Source organism: Pyrus communis, chromosome 13 (assembly GCF_041283825.1).
Source record: "Pyrus communis isolate YQ-2024b chromosome 13, ASM4128382v1, whole genome shotgun sequence".
Classification (NCBI taxonomy): Eukaryota; Viridiplantae; Streptophyta; class Magnoliopsida; order Rosales; family Rosaceae; genus Pyrus; species Pyrus communis.
In genome coordinates, this window is record NC_142577.1 from 24,728,055 (window position 1) to 24,754,268 (window position 26,214).

Sequence of the window (26,214 nt, forward strand, 5' to 3'; positions counted from 1 at the left end):
CTATGAACTTTTGAGTAACAAGAAAATCCAATAAGATTCGGTCTTAAGTAAACCCTTTTATCTTTTTGATAACCTCTAACTTTAGTCAAAGAATAACTCGTTGGCGCCAGAGGGAAATATCAAGTTCAACGACAAAAATTAGCAACAACACCAACAAAAGGGATTAGGATTTTGTTGTTGAAAGAATAACTCGTTGACTTTCTTTCTTTCTAATCTAATTCTCTTTTTGCTACAACAAATATTGTGTTATTTCACTGGTGCATCTCTTAATCCAAAAACAGCCACATAAATAAAAAATTTACAAATTAAAAGTTAATACAATTACCATATCAGATAAGGACTTTTGGCATAGCTCTTAGAGGATGAGCCATCCGTAAGGTGAGGCCAAACTTCTCCTCCATGTTCATGTTCTCTGATATAACACCATCTTCAAGCTTCCAAATAAATGAGTTAATAAGTGAACCCAAAATCAAGTATAGCATCCGCATCGCCAATGGCAGCCCTGGACATATTCTCCTCCCGCCACCAAATGGAATAAGCTCAAAATTCTTGCCTAAAACATCGATTTGATCATCTAATCTGAAAAACCTCTCCGGTGCAAATGAGGTCGGGTTGTCCCCAATGCAGGGGTCTCTGCCTATAGCCCATGCATTGACCAGCACTTGTGCACCCTTTGGGACAATGTACCCGCAAATTTACATGTCATGTTTGGCCTTTCGAGGGAGTAGTAATGGTGCAGCCGGATGCAACCGGAGGGTCTCTTTGATTATTGCTTGTAAGTAAGGGAGTCTAGCAATGTCCGATTCTTCAACTGGTTTTCCCTTGCCAATAACTTGATCTAGTTCCTCTTGCGCTTTCGACAGTTTTTCTGGGTTGCGTAGTAGTTCAACCATTGCCCATTCCAGCGTGGTTGAAGTTGTATCCGTGCCCGCAATGAATAGAGACTATATAAAAACATATTGCAGCAATACAATGATTAAATATTGGAATTGTAAATTTTAATGAATAGAATGATAAACCAAAATGATTATCAAGGGCATCGTAAAATATTGAATCTGAGTTGTTAGAAAGTAGAAAACTGACCTGAAGCAGATGTTCAACCAAGAGCTTGTCCATATCCTCATTGCTCCCTTCATCGATGTTCAAGAGAGAATCCATCATATCATTATTTGTGACATCATCGTTCGATTTTCTCAATTCTAACCTTTGCGTGATCATTCGATCAAAAAGCGAATCAATCTTGAGAAAATGTTTGATCATGCGCCCTCGAATGCCTTGGGGGTCAAGTTTCCTAAGCAGAGGAAAATAGTCCCCCAAGTTTGGCTTCCCTGCCTCTTCCATCAAACCCCACACAATCTCCTTGAACTCTCCGCCCATCTCACTGCTCGGGTCAGCTAAATCAACGGAGAAAACAGTACGCGACAGCAGATTGAGCGTCGTCTTAAGGGCATCCCTCTTAATTATTACCACCTTACCTTTCACAACGCTTTCATTGACATCGGCGACGAGCTCCTGCACTTTTAGGTAACGGTTGGCTTGGTTGGCGTCAAGGACTTTCGTTGCAAACAATTGGTTGTTGCATATTTTACGGAGGTTTCTCCATTTATCTGACGCGGGTATCCAGGGCAAGTTGTCTTGGCGAAGGTCGCAAGCTTACATTGCGTCCGGGATGGTTCGGTTGCACAAGAACTGGTCGTGGGTTTGGAGTACCTCTTTTTCCACGGTTGATGAAGAAACTACAACCGTGGTTATTTGGCCTGACGCTAGGCCTTTAGCCTGTTCACTTGTTCGAGGGGCTGTAAGATAAGGGAGTCTTGAGTGAAGTCAGGCACCATTAGAATGTTTCTTCGTAAGTTTCCCTCATCCCTTGGAAGTAGGAAAATTTGGTCAAAGGCATGTGGCCTTTCCCTAAATTCGCCGTACTCGCTTCCATGACGTGCCCATTGGAAATCCTTCGAGTCTCCTACACCTTCTTATCCCTCCAAGGCTTGTCATTCTTTTCTTGGAATGAGGGCTGGCCTACATTATGGTAGGGGACTGAGCCCTTCGATGACTTTTGGGTCTTTGATCCTTGAGCTTATGTGGATGGGATTTTCTCGATGCTGTCTCAAGAAGTCTCAACAGTTGTGATAAACAGCCTTCGATTCTTCCACTCTTTCTGTAAGGAGGTGTCTCTCCACTTCTCATGCTTTGAGTCGAAGCAGTTAGGTTAAGAGAAGTCTCGTGTTGATCAACACATTGATGGGTAGTTCACTCCTTATTAGAAGTATCCATGTTAAAGACCGGTGACCTTCATGTTGGGGGGCACGCATATGATGGTTAAGAGAAGTTGAAGCAGTTGGGTTAAGAGAAGTCTCGCGTTGATCAACACATTGATGGGTAGTTCACTCCTCATTAGAAGTATCCATGTTGAAGACCGGTGACCCTTCATGTTAGGGGGCGCACATATGATGGTTACCATTCACAGGGGCGATGAAATTGTGAGATTGAGTTTGCCTAGCCTCGTGGAGCATCTCGAAAAGTTTCTCATACTGTTCTTGGAGGATCTTATTCTTCATTGCCATCTTGTTATTTTGAGCCTCAAGCTCTTCGACCTTAGCCTGAAGAGCAAACTTTTTTCTTTCCTTCCTTCGCTGTCTCACACTAGGCATGAGGGGGTGTCATTCTGCGTGTTGTGGCTTCCTTCGCTTACCATGTTGGAGAGGGATACCTGATCAAATGAGAGTGTACAAACGATGGAAACTAGCTTGACAAAGCTGGAGAAAGTAGAAATAAGTGTCATTCCCACAGACGACGCTAAATGTTGATGCACAAAATCAGTGAAGACTTTGAAATAACGTAAAGTGTCAAGTTTATGACCTTCGCTCGGTTGCTTCGGTCAGTAGTGATGATAAATATGTAAAGAGATAGGGAAGCAAACACAAGATGTACGTGGTTCACCCTAAGTTTGGCTACATTCATGGAGTAGAGAAGTTCTCATTAATAGTGAAAGGTTTACACAAATACATAGGTTCAAGCATAATCATCATTAGTGAGTTCTAATGAGTAGTTTAAGTACAATAATGACATTAGGGATTCATTGTAGGAGAATAGTCTTCTTTTATAGTTTAGGAGAGTCTCTAGCTTTTGTCCGCGGTCGATGTGGGACTCTATGAGCTTTATTCTGACATTGACATGTGTGGTGCTGTGATTGGCCTCCTAGTTGGAGGGAAACTCTTGTGCTTCAGCGAGGGTGCCTCAGCATAAACCCCTCAATGGATCCTTGAAGGTGTGAAGTTGACCGGTACTTGGTAGTTTCAGGATTGGTCAAGTATGGTACAAACATTATCCATTATCCTCCAGAAGTCCTTCGTTAACATGTGAGCCAGCTGATATGTGCTAAAGACCTGATGGAGGAGCAAATCCCTCATCAGAACACACTGTATGAAATGGACATCGACCTACACCTGTTTGGTACGATCATAAAAAGCTGGATTGTGCGTGAAAGCAAAAGCTTCAATATTGTTACACCAAATAATAGGTGGCTAATCAAATATATATTTGTGTTATTTTACATTAGTCTTGTTGCATATTTTAATCCAAAAACAACCACAAAAATATAAAATTACAAATTAAAAGTTAATACTATTACCATATCAAATTAGAAGGACTTTCGGCACAGCTCTTAGAGGATGAGCCATCTGTAAGATGAGGCCAAACTTCTCCTCCATGTTCATATTCTCTGGTACAACTCCATCTTCAAGCTTCCAATCAAATGAGTTAATAAGTGAACCCAACATCAAGTGCAGCATCCGCATAGCCAATGGCAGCCCCGGACATATTCTTCTCCCGCCACCAAACGGAATAAGCTCAAAATTCTTGCCTGAAACATCGATTTGATCATCTAATCCCAAAAACCTCTCCGGTGCAAATGAGGTCGGGTTGTCCCAGATGCAAGGATCTCTGCCTATAGCCCATGCATTGACCAGCACTTGTGCACCCTTTGGGACAATATAGCCCCAAATTTCAATGTCTTTTCCGACTTTTCGAGGGATTAGAAATGGAACAGCCGGATGCAACCGGAAGGTCTCTTTGATTATTGCTTGTAAGTAAGGGAAGGTCTCTATTGTACTGAAACGCGAAGATCGGAATTTGACTACGAGCTGAAATCCACCTCACTAGAAGTGTCTGAGAACAAATCAATTCAGGTCAGTTTCCATAAGAGATACAGAGAAAAGGTGCTGAACGCTTACCTACTGTATGTAGTAGAGAGATCAAAAGCCCTACAACATGAAAACAAGGCGGTGAGGCTTCGTGCTCTTGGAAACTTTACCAGAGAGTACAATGCAGGTCCATGGGGCTCTGTTGTCTTTCATCATCCGTCTACTTTTGACACATTGTGTGACATCCCACATCATCCAGGGGAGTGATCCTTAAATGTATATTCCCATCCCTACCTAGCACGAGGTTTTTTGGGAGCTCATTGGCTTCGGGTTCCGTAGGAACTCCGAAGTTAAGCGAGAAGGGGGCTAGAGCAATCCCATGATGGGTGACCCACTGGGAAGTTGCTCGTGAGTTCCCAAAAACAAAACTGTGAGGGAATGGTAAGCCCAAAGCGGACAATATCGTGCTACGGTGGTGGAGCGGGCCCGGGAAGTGGGCCCCCCCCGGGCCGGGATGTGACAATTTGGTATCAGAGCCTAACCCTGGTCGCGTGTGTGCCGACGAGGACGTCGGGCCCCTAAAGGGGGTGGATTGTGACATCCCACATCACCCAGGGGAGTGATCCTTAAATGTATATTCTCATCCCTACCTAGCACGAGGCCTTTTGGGAGCTCACTGGTTTCGGGTTCCGTAGGAACTCCGAAGTTAAGCGAGAAGGGGGCTAGAGCAATCCCATGATGGGTGATCCACTGGGAAGTTGCTCGTGAGTTCCCAAAAACAAAACCGTGAGGGAATGGTAAGCCCAAAGCGGACAATATTGTGCTACGGTGGTGGAGCAGGCCCGGGAAGTGATCCCCCGGGCCGAGATGTGACACATTGTCAATGGACCCCAAGCTTAAGGAGGAGTTGATCGATGACTTGGTGAGGTTCGTGAAGCAAAAGGAATTTTACAGGAGAGTAGGCAAGGCATGGAAACGTGGATACTTGTTGTATGGTCCTCCCGGTACAAGAAAGTCCAGCTTGACGTTGATGACTTGAGCTTTTGCAAATGCGTAGCAACTCCGAGCTCAGGAAGCCGTTAGTCTCCACTGCAAATCAACCGATACTCGTAATCGAAGATATTGATTGCAGCACTGGAATTAGTGACCAAAAATGTGGAGGCAGTAACAACGACGGCCAGGTAAAGACCAAGATGAAAGTCATTTTACCTATACAAGAAATTCTACCTATGATTCTGTTCTAAATAAGTTGTCTGTTTTTGACGGTTAACTCTATCGGGGTTCCTTAATTTCATCGATGGGCTGTGGTCGAGCTGCGGAGATGAGAGGATAATCATGGACAAACTAGATCCTGCATTGTTGAGACCGGGGTGGATGGATATGCACATTCACATGTCGTACTGAACACCAAGTGGATTCAAGATCCTTGCTTCTAACTACCTTGGAACAAGAACTCACAATCTCTTTGACGAAATTGAAGAATTGATAAAGTAGCTGGAGGTGACTGATCCTGTAGAGATTGCAGTTCATGAAAAGTGAAGATGCCGATAATGCACTTGCAGGACTTGTTGCATTCCTCAAGAACAAGAAAATGATGAAATGCAATGCAGAAGCCAAGATTGTAGAAACAAAAGACAATAAACAAGAGAGATAACGCTTGGAATACAAGGAGCAAGAATATATATATATATATATATATATATATATATATATGTAGATTTTCTCAATGATGATCATAGAAGAGAAGAAGAAATAAATAAATGAATTCGCTGACTTTCTTTCTTTCTAATTCGGTTGATTTGTTGTAAGGATGACCTAAAAAATAGACAGCTCAAATTATCAAGCAACATTGCAGTATGAAATTGAGAATTGAAACTGTAAAACGAGAAGCTCCTAAGTAAGAAGACTGCTAGCATAGCACCCCTGTATTATTTGGCACTACCTGTTTCTTTTCTTCACCTGTAAAGATTTGAATTAAGCCTCTCAGAATCTATATTATATAAGAACCCACCAACCCACTAACGGGAATGGTTCCCACCAAAAGTAGAAGTGGGTGTAGAAGATAGCAAAGAGTTGGTGCTTAGCTTCACTTTGTCTATATGGCTCTTTAAAGGAAGAATTTTTTTCTTCTGGGCTAATCGGCTATGTAAGTAGCAAATCCTACTCATTCAACTTGCACTGAATAAACCCTAAAATTCACTGAAGTTGTCAGTTAAACTTGCACTGAATAAACCCCAAGATTTTGTGGTGAGATAAGGATTACGGTTCCTTCTTATTTCTAATACGATTAAGATTAGGATTACTTTCCTAATATGAGTAGATTACTTTCTAATCTTCTAGGGTTTGAGATTACTTTCCTATTTGTTGTGGATGTGTCATCAGAAGCGTTATCCATTACCCTCCAGCAACCCCTTCGTCAACATGTCAGCCAGCTGATCAGTGCTAGAGACATGATGGAGGAGCAAATCCTTCCTCTAACACGCTTCCATACTAAATGGACATCAACCTCCACATGTTTAGTACAGTTATGAAAAACTGGATTGTGCGCGAGAACAATAGCTAGCGAAAATATTATCACACCAGGTAATAAGTGGCTGATAAAACACTATTATTGGTATTAATTTGTTAAACATTTAAAGACATCTCTAGTTCGAATCTCACATTCTATTAATAATAGTAAAGCGTACTTGAAAGAAGAAGAAAAGAAAGCTTCATTGCCAAAATGAAGCATATTTGTGTTATTTTACATAAGCCTTCCTGCATCTTTTAATCCAAAAACAACCACAAAAGGATAAAATTACAGATTAAAAGTTAATACTAATACCATATCAAATTCGAATGACTTTTGGTACAGCTCTTAGAGGATGAGCCATCTGTAAGGTGAGGCCAAACTTCTCCTCCATGTTCATGTTCTCTGGTATAACTCCATCTTCAAGCTTCCAATCAAATGAGTTAATAAGTGAACCCAACATCAAGTTTAGCATCCGTATTGCCAATAGCATCCCCGGACATATTCTCCTCCCACCACCAAAGGGAATGAGCTCAAAATTCTTGCCTAAAACATCGATTTGATCATCTAATCCCATAAACCTCTCCGGTGCAAATGAGGTCGGGTTGTTCCAAATGCAGGGGTCTCTTCCTATAGCCCATGCATTGACCAGCACTTGTGCACCCTTTGGGACAATGTACCCGCAAATTTCCACGTCTTGTTCGGCTTTTCGAGGGAGTAGTAATGGAGTAGCCGGATGCAACCGGAAGGTCTCTTTGATTATTGCTTGTAAGTAAGGGAGTCGAGCAATGTCTGATTCCTCAACTGGTTTTCCTTTGCCAATGACTTGCTCTAGTTCCTCTTGTGCTTTCGACAGTTTTTCCGGGTTACGTAGTAGTTCAGCCATTGCCCATTCCAGTGTGGCTGAAGTTGTATCCGTGCCCGCAACAAATAGAGCCTATATATACACATATTGCAGCAATACAACGATTAAATAATGGAATCGTAAATTTTAATGAACAGAATGATAACTGAAAAACCAAAATGATTATCAAGGGCACCCTAAAATATCGAATATGAGTTGTTAGAAATTAGAAAACTGACCAAAAGCAGATGTTCAATCAAGAGCTTGTCCATATCCTCATTGCTTTCTTCACTGATGTCCAAGAGAGAATCCAACATATCATTACTTGTGACATAATAGTTTGATTTTCTCAATTCTAACCTTTGCGTAATCATTCGATCAAAAAGCGAATCAATCTTGAGGAAATGTTTGATAATGCGCTGTCGAATGCCTTGGGGGTCAAGTTTCCTAAGCAGAGGAAAATAGTCCGCCAAGTTTGGCTTCCCTGCCTCTTCCATCAAACCCCACACAATCTCCTTGAACTCTCTGACCATCTCACTGCTCGGGTCAGCTAAATCGACTGAGAAAACAGTACGTGACAGCAGATTGAGCGTCGTCTTAAAAGCAACCCTCCCAATTTCTACCGCCTTACATTTCACAACGCTTTCATTGACATCGGCGATGAGCTCCTGCACTTTCAGGTGACGGTTGGCTTGGTTGATGTCTAGGACTTTCGTTGCAAACAATTGGTTATTGCATATTTTACGGAGGTTTCTCCATTTCTCTGACACCGGTATCCAGGGCAAGCTGTCCTGGCGGAGATCGCAAGCTTGGATTGCTTCAGGGACGGTTCGGTTGCACAAGAACTGGTCGTGGGTTCGGAGGACCTCCTTTGCCACGGTTGATGAAGAAACTACAACCGTTGTTACTTGTCCAAGTTGCAAAGAAATAATGGGGCCGTATCGTCGTGAAAGGTTAGTGAGAGAGAGATGGGGTTTGTTGCCGAGCTCCAAGAGATTGCCAATGATGGGAAATGGCTTTGGTCCAGGTGGAAGAAGAAGCCTTTTGGGATTGGATCTGAGAGCTTGAACTAAGAAATACAAGAGAGAGAAAAGACATGGGATTATGATACAATAACTCAAGAAATCCATCTGTGATCTCACCTGTTGACACCCAGAACTTGAATTTACAGCCTCCTCTCTCTTTCTAGTTGAAACTTTGAGAGGGAAACAACTAGTGCAAGCGTGAGAGAGGTTGTGTCATATAAATTGCGTTTTACATCGGAGAAAGACATTGAGAATCTGAAATTGTGGAAATTTGTCAAAACTTGTAGTTATTGTATATTTTGTCACACTGGTTAAGAGATTCTGATCCGTTGCACGTGGCCACTTTTGCTTTGTTTATGTAAGTGCAGTGCTTTGAGATGCCTCCCAAATTTGACCAATAAAAAAGTTACCTCCCAAAAACTAGTTGAATCATTTTAACTTGCTGACTAATGTGTGGCGGAAGATTTTATAGTGCTATGGAATTTCTTGTATTTTTAAATTTTTAACTTTTAAATTTTGATAATTATATATTTAAGAGTAAATTACATTTTACATCTTTAAGTTTAGACGAAATTACAGCCTCATACAACATTTTTAAAACATTTCAATTCCATATATTTACTATCATTTAATTTCAATATCATACGTTCCATTGAAAAATATATTAACTTACCGTTAAGTAATGACGTGTCGCATAGGATTCCCATTTGTGCTTATGTGGCTAAAAAAACAAATAAAAAATAATTAATTAATAAAAAACACAGTGAGCCCCACCACCCATCTATTCACACCTTGAATCATTCCCCTCTGTTCGTCCCCTCCGTTCGTCCCCTCCCTTCACCACCAAAACCTCAACTTCCCCATCTGTCTGTTCCCCCTCCCTTCACCACCAAAACCACATATGCATCCTAATTCCTTCTCCTTCCATCCATCCCACCGCCTTCACCCCTAAAACCACATCCACAACCTCGTCCTCTAATCCAAAACCCTCGAAATCACACCCAATTCTCTACAATTCAATCTTTTCTCTCTGCGATTCAAGCTCCTAAAAACCCTAATCTTCTCTCTCTGCGATTTAAGATCATAAAAACCCAAATTGCAGTAAACCCTATTCCGTTCTCGTACAGAGCAACAAGGGAAGCTCGGTCATCATGCTCGAGTGCTCATGTTGCTCAAGGCAGTGAGAGATTTGGGAGTGGATTGGAGCCTCGTCTCAATGAGGGTTCGTGAGTCGGGTCGAATTGAGCATTGACGGGTTTAAAGAGTGGTCCGGTTCGGATAAGGGGAAGAGTCATTGGACTCGCAGAGCAAAAGCTGGAATAGCTAGGATATTTGGGACGTGGATGGCGTCAGAGGTGGGACGCGGCAGAAGTTGGTGTGAGTGGCGGTGGTGGGCTGACGGGAAAGAGATATGTGTTTTATATATTTATAATCTGTTTTATAGTTTAGGTGGTGGGGGCCCACTATGTTTATTATTAATTAATTGTTTTCTTTTAGCCACATGAGTATAAATGTGAATCCATATGTGCCACGTCATCACTTAATAGTTAAGTTAACAGATTTTTTAACGGAACGTATGATATTGAAATTAAATGATAGTAAATGTATGGAATTGAAATGTTTTAAAGATGTTGTATGAGGTTGTAATTTTGCCCAAACTTAAGAGGATAAAATGTAATTTACCCTATATTTAACTACGAATCAAATGATTCATAACCCTAATACATAAAATATATCGGAAATTTTGATGCATGGGTGCATGCAAAATGTAAATTGCTCTCTAAATTAAATTGTTCCTTAATAGTACGTAGCATCAAATGATTCAAAAAATGGTTGATCGAGATTGAAAATAAAAAATCTAACAATTATGAAAATTAAATTTATTGACTAAAACATTCGTCATTGTTGAAATTGTGTAGCGTTGTTGTTTCTTTTGGGGATGTGTATGGCCAAAAGTAAACCAACCCCGTGGATTGCTACGAAAAACACCATCGGATATTTTTTCACAGTAGCAGGATTGCTATAACTGACTCCGTTGAGTTTGCCGCCATAGAACTTGATAGTTACACTTACTTGTTCGACACTGTATTTAGATTCCACCCTTCTAAAAGGAACATCGGCTCTAACAATTCCGTCTCCGTCTACAAAAACAACAGGAAATGTTTCAAAAAAAGTAAGCATATGACGTACAAAAAGTTCACGCCCTCTTTGTCTCTAAAAATAAGATGTCCTAACCACCCAACAACTATTCCATCCCCGTTGTCTAATGAGCCCGCTCTGAATAAGCCACAACTTGTGGTTAATTTTTAGTTGTTTTATTGGACTCACATGGAGGAGGCTGTAAAGGCTCGCCTATAAATAAACCACATTAATTATTTGTTAACATTAAGTAAGAAGAGCAACCCAAAGAATATGTTAATGCTGATACCTTTTTATTTTTTATTTTTTATTTTATCAAATACTGATACTTTGAGGAACATAATCTCTAATTGAGATCCTGAGTATTCTGCTAAGAGAGTATTCAAGTTGCAAAAGTTTTCAAGCAGCTATCTAACCTCCTCCCAATATATAGCAACCCAAAGCAAAACAAACCACAAAGGGAAGAGATTTCCGCGCATCCTATTGTTGTGCACATCATAATATCTGTCGCATCATAATCCCATAAGAGGAGCAACTGACTGTATGAATAAACAGAAAGACAACATCTTTCGTTTTGATTGCAGTGAGAACTTAATTGGTGAGAGAGTATTTTGCTAAACAAAACAGCCATGCCTGATTGCCTGATTCTAAGCAGCTTTGGCTGCACTCTTCCCCACAACCGCCTTTGCCGTGTCCATTACCACCAGGAAGTCCATATTTGTGTATCTTCCCCTGTAATGCTGATTTAGAATGTCAGCTCAAATTTGTTCGTAGTGAAGAACTTGATACCATATAAAAGTGCATTGCCAGGCGAGTGACTTGGAACACTTCAAATGGGGTCAAACCTGTTAATACGAAGAAATAGAAACCATAGTTATGAGAGAGAGTAGCAGAGAACAGAGAGAGAAGTACGAAGGTAAAAGAGATTTTTGAATTGTTACTTAATGTTGAAGTAATTACAAGAGTATGTCTTTATAGTGAACTAGTCACTCTAACAGACTTCCTAACAAACTAACTAATCTAACAAACCACCTAATCTAATTACAAATGGCAAGATCTCATCCATACAACATCATACTCTAGCAAAACCCTGCGAATCAAGTTTGTTTACGTACCACAAGGATAGGATGGACTTGCAATCCCATGAATTATATTCTTGCAACAGCTCTGTGGTGAATTTGGCCTGTGAATGGCTCTGCAGAAACTCCTGTCATTCCAAGAAGAGCCAGTACATTAATAATTTAGGATCTAAGAAAACGTAGGTCCTTACTTTTATATCTTCATGCCAAAACTCAGCATATGGACAAGCAGGACGATCCAAATGATTTTAAGTTTCAACAACAGGCGAAGAAGAATACCAACCTGGGTTTACCCATCGTATTAGGGAGTTCAGAATTGTCATCTACATTGAAATATTCCATAATCTTCTTTTGCAAACATTGTGTGCGTTGGGCATCACAACAACCTCGCGTCTTTCCATTTTCAACTCTCAGAAATATGATTCTTTCAAAGCATTTTTGTAGATGATTTGATAAGACGATAGCTGTAACTTCAATGCTATTTGCCACAGCCGGTACTTCAAACACGTACTGTCCTTACTTAGTCTCAGACCTTAAATTTTGTAGGTGGTTTGAAACGTGTTTCTTGGTGTAAAATGTTGAATTTTTTTAGATCAACGGGCTCAGGGGTGGTCACACTCTAACGACATCGATAATGTCCCCAATTTTACCACCTGCCTAATCCGTCAGGTGTGAGGTTTCTCCACTCTAACGAACTTTACACAATCCATCAAGTGTGAGGTTTCCCCACTCTAACGACACCGATATTGCCCAATCAGTCAGGTGTGAGGTTTTACCACAAAAGTCCTTGATATTAGTTAGAGGGGGTTAATCTTATTTAAACCCATTGGATTTTTTTTTTATCCTCACCGATGTGGGACTTTAACACTTCCCCTCACGTGTAACCCCATTCAGTGGTTCACACGTGAAGATCCATACATCGGCAATTGAAACTCAAAGGTAACGACACCGATATTGTCCTCAACTTTACCACATGCCCAATCCGTCAGGTGTGAGGTTTTACCACAAAATGTCTCGATATTAGTTAGAGTGGGGTAATCTTATTTAAACCCATTGATTTTCTTTATCCCCACCGATGTGGGATGGTAGGTGCATTATTTATCATATTAATTATTAATTATCCCCAAGTTTTGTTAAGGAATTGATTATAAAAGAGCCTTGTTACTTTCCTTTTTTCAGTTTCAGCCAATTTGCGCACCTAGAACGTTTTTGGTGATAATTTGACTTTCCAGAGGAGTTTTGATGCAAAACCAATTGGAGAAGGAAGCTAAGAGGCTGAAGATCGTTGTGTCCGAATTTCATAATTTTCCATGGAGTCATTTATTCCAGTTTCACAAATCAATCATGCATAAGTTGTTTTCCCGTCAGAACTGCGTAGTTATGGGAGAATGAAGATTTGGAGGCTTTCTTGATTTTTCCTAGTGGCATGTGAGCTACGTTTCCCATATTTTTACAGAATTTTCCAGAAGATAAATCGACCCCAAATCTGGCGTGCAAGACAGATGACGTGTTTCCCAAGCCAAGAAGGATTCTTTCCTAGTTTGTGTCATTAATTGTTTAGGAGTTCGTTTTATTTAGGAGAGTTTCTCCCAGACCTTTTAGGGTTTTTCTAGTATAAATAAGGTGTTCTAAGCTCTTTCTAGATTACCCCCCGCATAACCCATATCACCCACACCATACTACCATTCACCATCTCTACAATTTGTGAAGAAAAGCTTAGGGACATGCTTTGACATGGATTCTGGGTTCCATCTGACACACCCAGATCTTGATGTTCGCCGAACACCAAGATGGGTACGTGCTGGCCAACACCCGAGGGTGATGTAAGCCATTTAGAACGCATGACAACAAGAATAAATAGGACTTAAAATTTTAAATATAATTAATTAACGAAAGAGGAACGTGTTCAGGGCATACAACTAATTTAGAACACTAAAAAGAAATAATATAAAATTGAATGAATGAAGGGATAGGTCCTACACCAAGAGGACTTGAAGATGCTGCTGCGGAAGTGTCTTGATGTCGGGATGGTACGCCTCGAGTCTAAGTCAGATACTTCACTATCGAAGAACCATGCAAGCTAGCAAAGACGGAAACGCCACAATAAATGCCCCTTTATTTTGCCGAAGGCAGACCAGAGGTGGTTGGATTTGGGCTCGCACACCCACGGTTCGCCGGACTTAGGTTTTGGGTGCTCTATGGGTGTCTCGGGGTTCCACAGAGACGAAGGGAGAGGGAGAGAAAGTCCGAGAGAATGGTGGTGGTGGTGTGACATTGTTGAGTGTCTCTGGGTGTGAGGGTGGTGTTGCGTCGATTGGGAAAGGGAGAAGGAAAAAGATTCGAGAGTGAGAGATAACGAGCTGAGAGAGAGAGTCTCGAGGGGGGGAGAAGAAGGGAAAGGGTTAGGGAATTGTTGTGTGGCAGCTAAAGAGATGAGAGAAAATCTAAAAAGGATCCGGATAAGGTAAGATAGATGAGTGACCAAAATGAAATTCATAAACTTTTTAGGGGAAAAGTAAAATTACAAACTAAATTTGGGGAGGGGTTTCACACTATCTTTCTTTTATTTTTACTTCTATGTGTAACTAAGTTATTTTCTAAGGTTTACGATGATGCCATGATATGAATATTTGCAAAGTACTTTGTTAATTATTATCCGGTTATATGCCATGTTATATTCTTAATCTTTGTGGGTATTTCATTCTAGATTCGGATTTCTAATGACTGATCACCTTTAGGAATTTTGCATCTAGAGAGTTAGATAAATCTATGAGGATGACCAATCTATTAGGTTTATTGGAACTAAGATTAAGAAGAGTAGACAAACTAGCGAGGATGACCAATATCAAGCTAGTCCTACTTGGTTGACATGATTCTTCTATACTTAATGAGTTTTTATATGTTTAATTGTATGCCTAACCAATAGGATATAATTATCATGTAGAGATACAAGAGTTGATGTCTGACCACGGATTAATTCATACCTTAGAAAGAACAACATTTAACATTGGCATGGTAATTGGATAGTAGTTGGCTCTAGGAAAAGTAAATAGGATTGTTGTTGGTGGATTCATAACCTTAGACTTCCATTGTTTCTCAATTTCTTCTTGTGTCGTGTGTTCATTTTAATTAATTGTCTTTTCTCTTTTTGTTAATTTTAGTCTTAATCAATTACTCAATTATTTAATTCAATCTATCCCTTGTTTGTTTAATTAAGTCTAGCGTAATTAATCAGTTAAATTGATGTTAAAGCTATTGGGGTAATATTAGAAAATATGAAAAATAACAATATAATTCCAATGATAATAATCATAAAGAAATTCACAACATCAAATATATATATGAGATTAATATAAACAACTAGAGAGAAAGTTAGAATAACTGACAAACTTGAAGATTGAGACTTGCATAAATGCAATGTCCTAAAGATAGAATTTCGCCCGTACTCTTGTGCTTGTAGTTCGGTAGGCGTCAATCTCCCAGGATTCAACAATCTATAATCCAAAGTCAAAGCATTTCAATCTTCGGACTCTGGCGAACTTTTTATATTCCGTACTCTCAAGACACGACTCAAAATTTGACTCACAAAGCATGAGAAAAACAAAGTGGGAAAACCCTATTTCTCAAAAGTAAAAATTAACTCTAACTTTCTATATTTAATACCAATGGTTTCATGGGTTTATATGGAATCCAACTTCTACTTATTAAAGAGATGTAACTTTTTATCTATAAGTATACATCACTTATCAAGGGAATATACCTAAACAACATAACCTTTCTAAGACATTGGTTAACAATATTTTTCATTCAATTATTAAAATTATATATTACAATATTTCATATTATAATATATAATTTCCAACAAAAGCAATCTCTATGAAATCGACCTCGTATTTGCATATATTACTACAATTGATTCATGCGCTTGCAAGTTTAATTTGATTTAGTTTAAATACACATCACGGGACTTTAACATAAAAGTCGTATTCAACTGCTTTGTGTAATGAAAACCGCTGATTATACTCATTTATTCAGAATTGCAGCAGCAACAACATCACGTGCAGCAAACCAAATAACAACTTTATTTTGACTAAATTCCCAACCACATTAGCTTAGAATTGATGTATTCGGTTCTTTAATCTTGGCTTTTTTTAAACCTCGATGGTACGAGTGAAATTTTATTGCTATTGAAGAAAAAAAAAGTTACACCTAGTTAGAGAGATATAAACCTAATTATTCATAATACAAGAAGAAAAAAAAGATTAAAAAAAAACACATGAAAAGAAAGGGGGATATAAACCTTATCTTTCACAACATAATAGGTGAATAATAAAATATTATGCACGAGAGCAATAGCTTCAATATTATTACACCACATAATAGGTGGATAATAAAATATACAGAAAACTAGATTAACATCCTTTCACAAGATTCAATTTTAAAAAAAAAAACCGAGTGTAAGATCTAATATTTAATTTTGATCCTTTGATTTTATATTCAACTCATCAACTTCCCATATAAGAGTTGAAGAGTCAATTAATTAAAAAAATTATTTTTGTTTGTTCCTAAATCGCCCTTTTCCTATGATTTAGCTAATAAATATTGACTATTAGGCCTTTGAGCTTTCATGTTTATTTTGAAATCAATAAGAATAAAAAATGTACTAAATGTCTATATATACGAGTTGCACAATTAGGTATCATTTATGAAGAGCAATATGTCCAACTCACATACACACTTCTCCTTTATATTATCTCTTATCTGTCTCAATTATATATTCTCATGATTCGTATGTTTCTTGCATTATGGAACAACTAAGGTTTTCAAATCTATTTTTTACTTATGAATTGTGTTGATAATTTTTTGTCTATGGAGATTGACAAGTACATATTTTTAAATCTATGATTTGTGTACTTATATGAAGATACATGGAGTAAAGTTTGCATACCAAAATTACGTACCTATGTTTATGCCCTCATACTTCCGTACCTATGCCTAAGCATTTATACTTCCGTACCTATGTTTATGCCCTTATACTTCCGTACCTATGCCTATGCACTTATACTTCCGTACCTCTGGTTATGCACTTATAGTTCCGTACCTATGGTTATGCACATATACTTCCGTACCTATGCTTATGCACTTATACTTCTGTACCTCTGGTTATGCACTTATACTTCCGTACATATGCTTAGTTCCGTACCTATGGTTATGCACATATACTTCCGTACCTATGCTTATGCACTTATACTTCTGTACCTCTGGTTATGCACTTATACTTCCGTACATATGCTTAGTTCCGTACCTATGGTTATGCACATATACTTCCGTACCTATGCTTATGCACTTATACTTCTGTACCTCTGGTTATGCACTTATACTTCCGTACATATGCTTATACACTTATACTTCCGTACCTATGGTTATGCACTTATACTTCTGTACCTATGCTTATGCACTTATACTTCTGTACCTCTGGTTATGCACTTATACTTCCGTACATATGCTTATACACTTATACTTCCGTACCCACGTATAGCACTTTGTTAATGTACTTATAATTTTTGTGGGTGTTCTTCTTTTTTCTTATGGAGATGGGAATTGTGTTAGTGATGATGTTTTGCTTTTCTTTTGTAATGTATTTTTGTCATTTCATTCACGTTTATATTCACAATTAATCAATATAAAAAATTTCATTTATTTTCTTGTACCTATTAGTACTTTCCAAAAATTTTAAAATTTTAGAATTTTGATTTAAGTGTATTAATGGATGATTTGAGTGTGAAAGTCAATTTCCAATTTTTAGTCTTAATTATGAATAGAATAGGAAAATGTGGATGGCAAGTTTGGAAATAGCATATGTGATAGAGGTAAATAAATATGACATGGCGTTAAGATTTTAAAATAGGAACTTAAATTGGATAGAAAAAATCATGCAGGTTATAATCTAAAAGTAATCTTATTTAGGTCCTAAAATCTAAAAGCCCCTACATTTGTGTTATTTTACATTAGTCTTGCTGCATCTTTTAATCCAAAAACAACAACAAAAAAATATAAAATTACAAATTAAAAGTTAATACCATTACCATATCAAATTAGAATGACTTTCGGCACAGCTCTTAGAGGATGAGCCATCTGTAAAGTGAGGCCAAACTTCTCCTCCATGTTCATATTCTCTGGTACAACTCCATCTTCAAGCTTCCAATCAAATGAGTTAATAAGTGAACCCAACATCAAGTGCAGCATGCGCATAGCCAATGGCAGCCCGGGACATATTCTCTTCCCGCCACCAAACGGAATAAGCTCAAAATTCTTGCCTGAAACATCGATTTGATCATCTAATCCCAAAAACCTCTCCGGTGCAAATGAGGTCGGGTTGTCCCAGATGCAAGGGTCTCTGCCTATAGCCCATGCATTGACCAGCACTTGTGCACCCTTTGGGACAATATAGCCCCAAATTTCAACGTCTTTTCCGGCTTTTCGAGGGATTAGAAATGGTACAACCGGATGCAACCGGAAGGTCTCTTTGATTATTGCTTGTAAGTAAGGGAGTCGAGCAATGTCCGATTCCTCAACTGGTTTTCCTTTGCCAATGACTTGATCTAGTTCGTCTTGCGCTTTCGACAGCTTTTCAGGGTTGCGTAGTAGTTCAGCCATTGCCCATTCCAGCGTGGCTGAAGTTGTATCCGTGCCCGCAACAAATAGAGACTATACATATACATTTTGCAGCAATACAACAATTAAATAATGGAATCCTAAATTTTAATGAACATAATGAAATCTGAAAAACCGAAATGATAATCAAAAGCGGTAATCTGAGTTGTTAGAAAGTAGAAAACTGACCAGAAGCAGATGTTCAATCAAAAGCTTGTCCATATCCTCATTGCTCACTTCACTGATGTTCAAGAGAGAATCCAACATATCCTTGCTTGTGACATAATCATTCGATTTTCTCAGTTCTGACCTTTGCGTAATCAGTCGATCAAAAAGCGAATCCATCTTGAGAAAATGTTTGATCATGCGCCCTCGAATGCCTTGGGGGTCAAATTTCCTAAGCACAGGAAAATAGTCCCCCAAGTTTGGCTTCCCTGACTCTTCCATCAAACCCCACACAATCTCCTTGAATTCTCTTCCCACCTCACTGCTCGGGTCAGCTAAATCAACCGAGAAAACAGTACGCGACAGCAGATTGAGTGTCGTCTTAAAAGCAGCCCTCCCAATTTCTACTGCCTTACCTTTCACAACGCTTTCATTGACATCGGCAATGAGCTCCTGCACTTTCAGGTGGCGGTTGGCTTGGTTGGCGTCTAGGACTTTCGTTGCAAACAATTGGTTGTTGCATATTTTACGGAGGTTTCTCCATTTGTCTGATGCGGGTATCCAGGGCAAGCTGTCCTGGCGGAGGTCGCAAGCTTGGATTGCGTCGGGGATGGTTCGGTTGCACAAGAACTGGTCGTGGGTTCGGAGGACCTCTTTTGCCACTGTTGATGAAGAAACTACAACAGTGGTTATTTGTCCGAGTTGCAAAGAAACAATGGGGCCGTAGCGTTTTGAAAGGTTAGTGAGAGAGAGATGGGGTTGGTTGCCAAGCTCCAAGAGATTGCCAATGATGGGAAATGGCTTTGGTCCAGGTGGAAGCAGAAGCCTTTGGGGATTGGATCTGAGAGCTTGAACTGAGAAATACAAGAGAGAGAGAAGACATGGGATTATCAAGCAATAACTCAAGAAATCCATCTATGATCACACCAGTTAACACAGAACTTGAATTTACAACCTTCTCTCTTTCTAGATGAAACTTTGAGAGGGAGGCAACCAGTCCAAGCGTGAGTGAGAACACGTATTCTACTCGTACTCGTGTCTTATAAATTACTTTCCGTATCGGAAAAGATAATGAGAAAATGAAATTGTCGAAATCGGTCAAATATCAGCCGCCCTTGTAATTATTTTTTATTTTATCACATTGGTTAAGAGATCCAGATCCGTTGCACGCGGTCCCTTAAGCTTTGTTTATGTATGTGCAGTGCGCTGAGGTGCTTCCCAAAGTTGACCATAAAAAAAGTTACCTCCCATAGCTGAACATAAAAAAAAGTTACCTCCCAACAATTATTTGAATCCTTTTAACTTACCGACAAATGTGTGGCGGAAAATTTCCTCGTTTGGTTCCATAAAAAAACTTACAAACCACAGAGATTTCTCCAGATTCCACCCTTTGGTCAACCACGGAGATTTCTTCGTTTCTGGCTTCGATTTAATTCGTTGCTCTGCAGAAACAAGTTTCTTTGATTTTCTCAACTGGGTTTTGTGAAGATCAAGTTTTCACCTTTTGCGCAGCATCAGAGCTTGGTTTTCAACTTTCTGACTGGCAATTTCAACTCCACCATCAGGGAAACCACCGGAATTCATTCAGAACTGGCCCACACCAAAAACATCGGAGCTTGCTCACCCAGGAAGCAAAAAGTCCCTGTCCATGCTTTACAAGGGAGTCACTGCAGCCAAAAATCCAGGTGAAATAAAAAAACCCAGTTTTGAGTTTAATCACTGAACATCATCAAAATCAAATAAAAATTATGCCAAAAACCCAGATAATGTCTCTCCACAACAGGAACACCGTGACTTGGATTCGATCTGCCACCTCTGGTTTGCCATTCAAAATCTGCTTGATGCTAATCGGATGTGGGGGTGGAGAAAGAGGAAGAGAAGGAATACCTTAGTTGAGAAGGAGTTCCCGATGTGTAGAAGCAGGTGGCGAGATGGTTGGAGCAGTTTTTGCTTTAGCGTGAAGTTTGTGAACCTGACTAAATAATACCAAGGTATTGGACCGGATAAGCAAGCGGACGTAAGGTGTATAAAAAATGGTTTGGCCGGATTAGTAATCCGGTGCTTATTTAGTCCAAAACTCATTAAACACCTATTTTGTATTATATAGTACTATCATGTGTCTTATATGGTGTGCCAAATAAGGTCTATAGTGCTATTGAATATTTTGTAGGCTTTTTAACCAAAATGGTTTCTGAGATTTGTATAACTCATCACTTTGATCATTGAGATTTGAAATCATTAAAAGTAGTCTATGAGTTTGTCCACCATCAATCATTAAGGAAAACTAATGAAAAGAGTTTGAACGATAAGGACTAAATAAAGGTGAATGGTACCAGAATTGATTTTTCTAGTGTAAAAATGTGGTTTTTCCATCAAAGTGAACAGTAATGGAAGTTTTTTGTTAAAGTTCCTTTTTTTTTTTTTTATCTATTTTGTGATAACCAGAGTGGGCGGCCGCCTAGGTTTACATTTCTGAGGGTCCCAAATTTTATGTAAATCAAATGATGTGATTGTTGATAATTAAATTATTACTTAACCGTTGATTAATGTGTTTACTTTCTATTGGTTGTTGATGATTGAATTATTACTTAGTTGTTAATTAACATGTTTACTTCCTTGTGTTTGTTCAAATATAAAGTTTATAGACTTTGAGAGGTACGCAACTAGCTAAAGCTTGAGAGATAAGTTACACGATTAAAGGTTCTTTATCTATTTTATGAAAACTGTAGTAGGTGGCCACCTAGAGCCTCCATTCCTGAGGGTCCCCCAAATGTATTTTATTTTAAAAATATAAATTAGTGTTATAAACTTTGTATTTGTAAATCATATGACGTGATTGTTGTTGATTATTTTATTAGTTAAGCGTGCTTATTTTTTATTAGTGACAGATCACATAATTTACAAATGTCATCTAAAAAGTAGATTTTCTCTAACATTACTTGTTTGAAATACATATATTGTAGCTGTAAAGGCTTCACCTAAGGTCTGGTTTTGTATTGTTGTGCTTTGAAAAAAAAATTGATTCTGCATTACTGTGTGAATAAGCAGCAGTGAAATAAAGCAGCAGAGTATTTGCTAAATTTTTTTGTAAAAGTAATTTTGGAAAAAAAACAGTATTATAATGTTTGATAAACTTTTACGTAAAACAGTTATAATCGTGTGAAATGACCAAAAATGATATAATACTAGATGTGCTATTAATTTAATTTTCTTAACAAATAAAGATGAATTATTAAATATATTTTATTTTTAAAATAAAAATATTTATAAACTTTATCTTAAATATTAATTAGTATGACAAACTACTTCAATTGAAATATTTTAGACTAAAATATTTTTTATTCTATTTTCTTCTCCAAGTTCGGTTCTCCTCTTTTGCAAAACTAGTCTTTTCTTTCCTCTTCCGCCGCCCATTCCCTCTCTCATCCTTCCCTCTCTGTCTCTCACTCCCATCTAGAATTCTAGAGTCATCCTTTTTGCCTAATTTTTTTTTTCATATAATTTTCTCCACTCTGAGGACCACATCGTCCAGAAGTTCCTTCTCATCTACGTCAAGATCGACTTTCCGATTTCTAAGACTGAGATTTCTACCTTTTTTTTTTCCTAAATATATAACTTCCACTACCACTAGTTTCCCAATTTCATCTCCTCTGCCATCCACTACTTTCCCCATTACTTTTCGATCCACCTTCCTCTTAGAGTTGCAGAAGGAGCTTGCTATGAAGATCTGTTGTGTGAAATTGTGCATCTTGAATTGAGCACTTGATGGTTTTTGAGAGCTGGGTTTTGGATTTGTTTCTTTGGTCTGCGATGCGACGGCGAGTTGGAAAATACTCTAGTGGGATTTCAGTTTAGAAATTTGAAATCCGGCGAAATAAGAATATCAACGATGAAGATTCGATCTTCAACCCAGCAAGAAGGAGAAATAGAGGAGGATATTTTTTAGATTGTGAAAGTTTCATTATATTATACTATTCACCGGCCTCCTTGAAAAAAACAGTTGGCTTTGAGAAGCAGCAAAGCAGCATTTTGCTGCTTCTACTTTTTTCCACTTTTCAATTTAAAATGACTCGTGACTTTGAAAATAAACAGAGTTATCAAACACAAGTTTTACTTCAACTTTTTTTCCTCCCTTCTTTTAAAATAATTTAAGCAGTACCAAATCTTACCTAACACGTATACATAAACCACATAAATCAACATTTGTTAACTTGAGTAAGAAGAGCAACCAAAAGAATATGTTAATACTGATACTTTGAAATGAAACATAATCGCTAAGTGAGATCCCGAGGATTGTGCTGAGAGAGTTTCAAGTTACAACAGTTTTCAAGCAGCTATCTAACCTCATCCTCCCATGAAGTAGGGACGCCAATTTGCAGTAATTCATGTCAATTATGTTTTGTCAAAAAGTTAACAACACGTAATGATGCTTAATAAGTCTAAAACGTCACAATGGCGTATCAGGAGAGAGATTTTACCATAAAATGATTTCATTATCTCTATCACTCGTCTAATCATGTCAAAAATTTTCAAAATGTTGAACCAAATTTTTTAACTGATTATGGCAACCACATTTAGTGTACATTCCTAAGATTTATATTCAAAAGTCTCTTTTATACACCTCATATTTGATCCACTATCCTATCCTTGCCCTCTCACATCATCAATTTCAAGATTAGGACTTTTTAACATTTTCAGCAACTCTTCAAACAGTCTTTGTCCTTATTTGTTATTCACATTCAAATATTGCAAAAATATTCTTCTCTTTTACTGGAGTACTATTCACATCCACACATCTTAAAATCAAAATCATTTTTTCTTAGTGGCTAAAATCAAAAGTACAATCAAGTATCTCAATAAAATATTTAGGTTATTTTATTTTTTCGAATGGTTGCACCTTTGATTTCACAAGATATCAACAATATCATCATTATGGATAGTATGACAAAGATAATGATTCATTATTTTGAAAATGTTGAAGATAATTCTTTATCAATGAATCAGATTCAGCCATCATTTCAACTAGGCTGATAAATTTTCCTTTACTTTCTTGATAAAGCCTCTCGTTCTTTCCATGAAATGCTAGTGTGTACTTAGCTAAATATTTCACAATGGAAATCAACCTTCGTAGTAACTCTCTCCAATGCTTTTTTTCTTTCTTGATCTAGTCTTGCACAGCTTTGTCAATGTTTCATTTTTCTTTTCTTTTCTTTTTTGTAATCTAAGACGCAAATCAATTCAAGTGGGCATGTTTGAGATATGATCAGAACTGGTTCCATGCTCTTTAAGCCTCACACTGAGATGTGTCCAATCTTTGTAGCCCTCATTTGCTAATTGAAAGGATGCATTAAAAAACCTATTAAACTAAACTTTTGGACTTTTCTCAATTAATAGATCTCTTGCAGGATCTTTTTTTGCTAACAAATCAATCCATTTAGGATCTCAGACCATCCCAAATTCGAGGATCATAAATGTTCAAGGGAATTGACTCAATGGGTTGTTCAGTGAAGACATTAAAAGCATCCTCATGGCCCAAATCATCAACTAGTTAATTGTGTTGTTCATTAACTAAGTCCTCCATTGAACTTTGTAGTTTTTTTCCTTTAACAGAAAACTTGTCAATAGCTTATTTTTCAGATTGTGTCAGTTGTTTAACTTTTCTTTTCCTTTGACACTTCAAGTAGCCAGATGAATATTTTTTAGTATGTGCAATCTTTTATATCTCAAACAAGATCACAATTAAATAATAATAAGTGTGAACAATTAAACCTAGTACTCTACAATGCGTGTGTGCCTAGTAGATTTTTTGTGATTGCTCCCCTCTTGCTATGACGATTACCTAATTAATTTCTCTGAGTTTTCCCCTGAAAAGTACAAAAGAAAAATATATCATTATAAATCAGAAATACCTAAATCTTCAATTTTCAACTTAAAGTAATAAATATCTTAATTTAATCGAAGTCTGCATCACTTTCACCGCTTAGAGCAGCTCCACTGAAGCTGATAGCCCCATCGACTGGCTATCAAATGGTGCCAAAATGCCCAAGCAAGAAGGTCCAGCCCAAGCTGGCGATTGAGCCCGAGGGGCCCGAGCGAGAGGCCTGTGGGGAGTCGCTGGCCCGAGAGCCTGGAGTAGTTATGATGTAAGGCTGACGTCAAGACAACGTCATCCACATTTTCTCTCTTTTTTGCATCAAGCGTAAGTGGGCACGCGTCGTCTAACATGGTTTCAGACGTGGGGCCCGCAACGCTTTTCTAAAATGTTACCGTTGGGGAGGCCATGTGGCTTCCCCACGTCCGTTGGATTTCAACGGCAACATTTTATGGACCGTTGGATTTCCAACAGTAAAAAAAATTAAAAACCTTATTTAATTTCAGCCGTTGGATCTGAGATCAACGGTCCATGTTATTCAACTTTATAAATTACAAAAAAAAAAGCAGTTTAAAATTCTGAAATCTCACCGTTGTGAAACGTGGCACAATCTGGAGTGTTGGAATTCAAATTTTTTTTAATCCAACGGTAGAGATTAATTGTCACATCCCGGCCTGGGGCGGACCACTTCCCAAGCCCGACTCAACCATCGTAGCACGATATTGTCCGCTTTGGGCTTACCATTCCCTCACAGTTTTGTTTTTGGGAACTCATGAGCAACTTCCCAGTGGGTCCCCCATCATGGGATTGCTCTAGCCTCCTTCTCGCCTAACTTCGGAGTTCCTACGAAACCCGAAGCCAGTGAGCTCCCAAAAGGCCTCGTGCTAGGTAGGGATGGGAATATACATATAAGCATCACTCCCCTAGACGATGTGGGATGTTACATTAATTATGTGAATAAAAAATTTTAAAAAATGTAAAAAATTAATAAAAATCCTAAAAAAAATTTTGAAAAATTAAAAAAAAATTTTGATTTTACTTTTCTATAAATACCTTCTTATTATCTTCTACCTTACATCACAATTTCATATTTTGTCAACTAGTTTCAACCACATTCCTATCTTTCTCTCAAAATTTTAAAAAGATAACAACACGTGGCACGACAACATTGGATAAAAATTTTATCGAAATCCATCACTAATAATTATCTTTTTGGATAATGACACGTAGCGCAACGAAAACGATTAAAAATTTTATCTGAAATTACAAATAAAATTATTTTGTATTATTTTATAAATAAATATAAATATAAATATTTTATTGCTTATTACTAGGGCTATTCAGTGTAGGAGTGAAGATGCAAAAAGCAGTTACTGTTCATTAAGGGTAGTTACTATTCACTGGATGGATTAAATAGTGAATAGCCCTAAGGGGCCTTTGCAACGGTGGAGTTGCTCTTAAATTGTCTCAATAATTTGGAAATTTATTTTCAATTGGCATGAAATTGTGAATCAAGGATTAATGGTGTATGTGAAAAAAAAGCCGTGGACTCGGCACTCTCTCTTGGTCGTTTTTTATAGTGAAAATTGCTTAAGAAGCTTGTTTCTCTCATCGAAAAGATTGACTTGGCTTGAACAAATATTATGGTGAAAGCTTTGTAACATCTTAGTCAAACAGCTTCGTGTGGAAGCTGCTTTTTCCAATTTTTGTGCTATAAAATCCCTTCACCAATATTTCCAACTCAACTCAACAAACCAGCAAGCACAAAAACTCACACATTGAAAG

The 26,214-nt window shown here is 38.2% G+C and overlaps 2 protein-coding genes, 1 long non-coding RNA gene and 2 pseudogenes across 8 annotated transcripts; 2 read left to right on the top strand and 3 right to left on the bottom strand.

The window, feature by feature from the left end:
- Positions 1–329: 329 nt before the first annotated feature.
- Positions 330–2,651, bottom strand: LOC137736266 (geraniol 8-hydroxylase pseudogene; annotated as a pseudogene).
- A 1,036-nt stretch (positions 2,652–3,687) lies between these two features.
- LOC148691988 (AAA-ATPase At3g50940-like) lies at positions 3,688–5,796 on the top strand (annotated as a pseudogene).
- Positions 5,797–6,788: 992 nt separating this feature from the next.
- LOC137737232 (geraniol 8-hydroxylase-like) lies at positions 6,789–8,801 on the bottom strand. Its single transcript, XM_068476658.2, has 2 exons — positions 7,735–8,801; positions 6,789–7,588 (listed from the first exon to the last, which is right to left on the bottom strand). The coding sequence occupies exons 1-2, from the start codon at positions 8,623–8,625 to the stop codon at positions 6,971–6,973; spliced, it is 1,509 nt and encodes a 502-aa protein (XP_068332759.1). The 5' UTR covers positions 8,626–8,801; the 3' UTR covers positions 6,789–6,970.
- A 2,308-nt stretch (positions 8,802–11,109) lies between these two features.
- On the bottom strand, positions 11,110–20,625 carry LOC137737231 (geraniol 8-hydroxylase). Of its 5 annotated transcripts, none has more exons than XR_015954917.1 (5): positions 18,582–19,663; positions 17,825–18,446; positions 15,125–15,232; positions 11,775–11,866; positions 11,110–11,504 (listed from the first exon to the last, which is right to left on the bottom strand). XR_015954917.1 is itself a non-coding variant. In XM_088682960.1 (4 exons), the coding sequence occupies exons 2-4, from the start codon at positions 19,902–19,904 to the stop codon at positions 17,829–17,831; spliced, it is 1,488 nt and encodes a 495-aa protein (XP_088539086.1). In that variant the 5' UTR covers positions 19,905–20,224; positions 20,445–20,625; the 3' UTR covers positions 17,679–17,828. The 5 variants fall into 5 exon arrangements, 2 of the variants coding, with proteins under 2 accessions (XP_088539086.1, XP_068332758.2); XR_015954916.1 differs by having other exon boundaries at positions 12,022–15,232; XR_015954918.1 differs by lacking the exon at positions 15,125–15,232.
- LOC148691989 (uncharacterized) lies at positions 20,102–20,804 on the top strand. Of its 2 annotated transcripts, none has more exons than XR_015954920.1 (2): positions 20,102–20,242; positions 20,341–20,804. It is a non-coding gene; the product is annotated as an uncharacterized LOC148691989 (long non-coding RNA). The 2 variants fall into 2 exon arrangements; XR_015954919.1 differs by having other exon boundaries at positions 20,105–20,242; positions 20,321–20,804.
- The last annotated feature ends 5,410 nt before the right edge of the window (positions 20,805–26,214 follow it).

What these genes read in the sequence shown, in the direction of transcription:
- LOC137737232 (XM_068476658.2), bottom strand. Translation starts at nt 8,625, where the DNA reads ATGGATTTCTTGAGTTATTGTATCATAATCCCATGTCTTTTCTCTCTC. An exon ending in TGATTGAACATCTGCTTTTG is followed by an intron (nt 7,589 to 7,734) that starts GTCAGTTTTCTA and finishes GTGTATATATAG; the next exon opens with GCTCTATTTGTTGCGGGCAC.
- LOC137737231 (XM_068476657.2), bottom strand. Translation starts at nt 19,472, where the DNA reads ATGGATTTCTTGAGTTATTGCTTGATAATCCCATGTCTTCTCTCTCTC. An exon ending in TGATTGAACATCTGCTTCTG is followed by an intron (nt 18,447 to 18,581) that starts GTCAGTTTTCTA and finishes GTATATGTATAG; the next exon opens with TCTCTATTTGTTGCGGGCAC.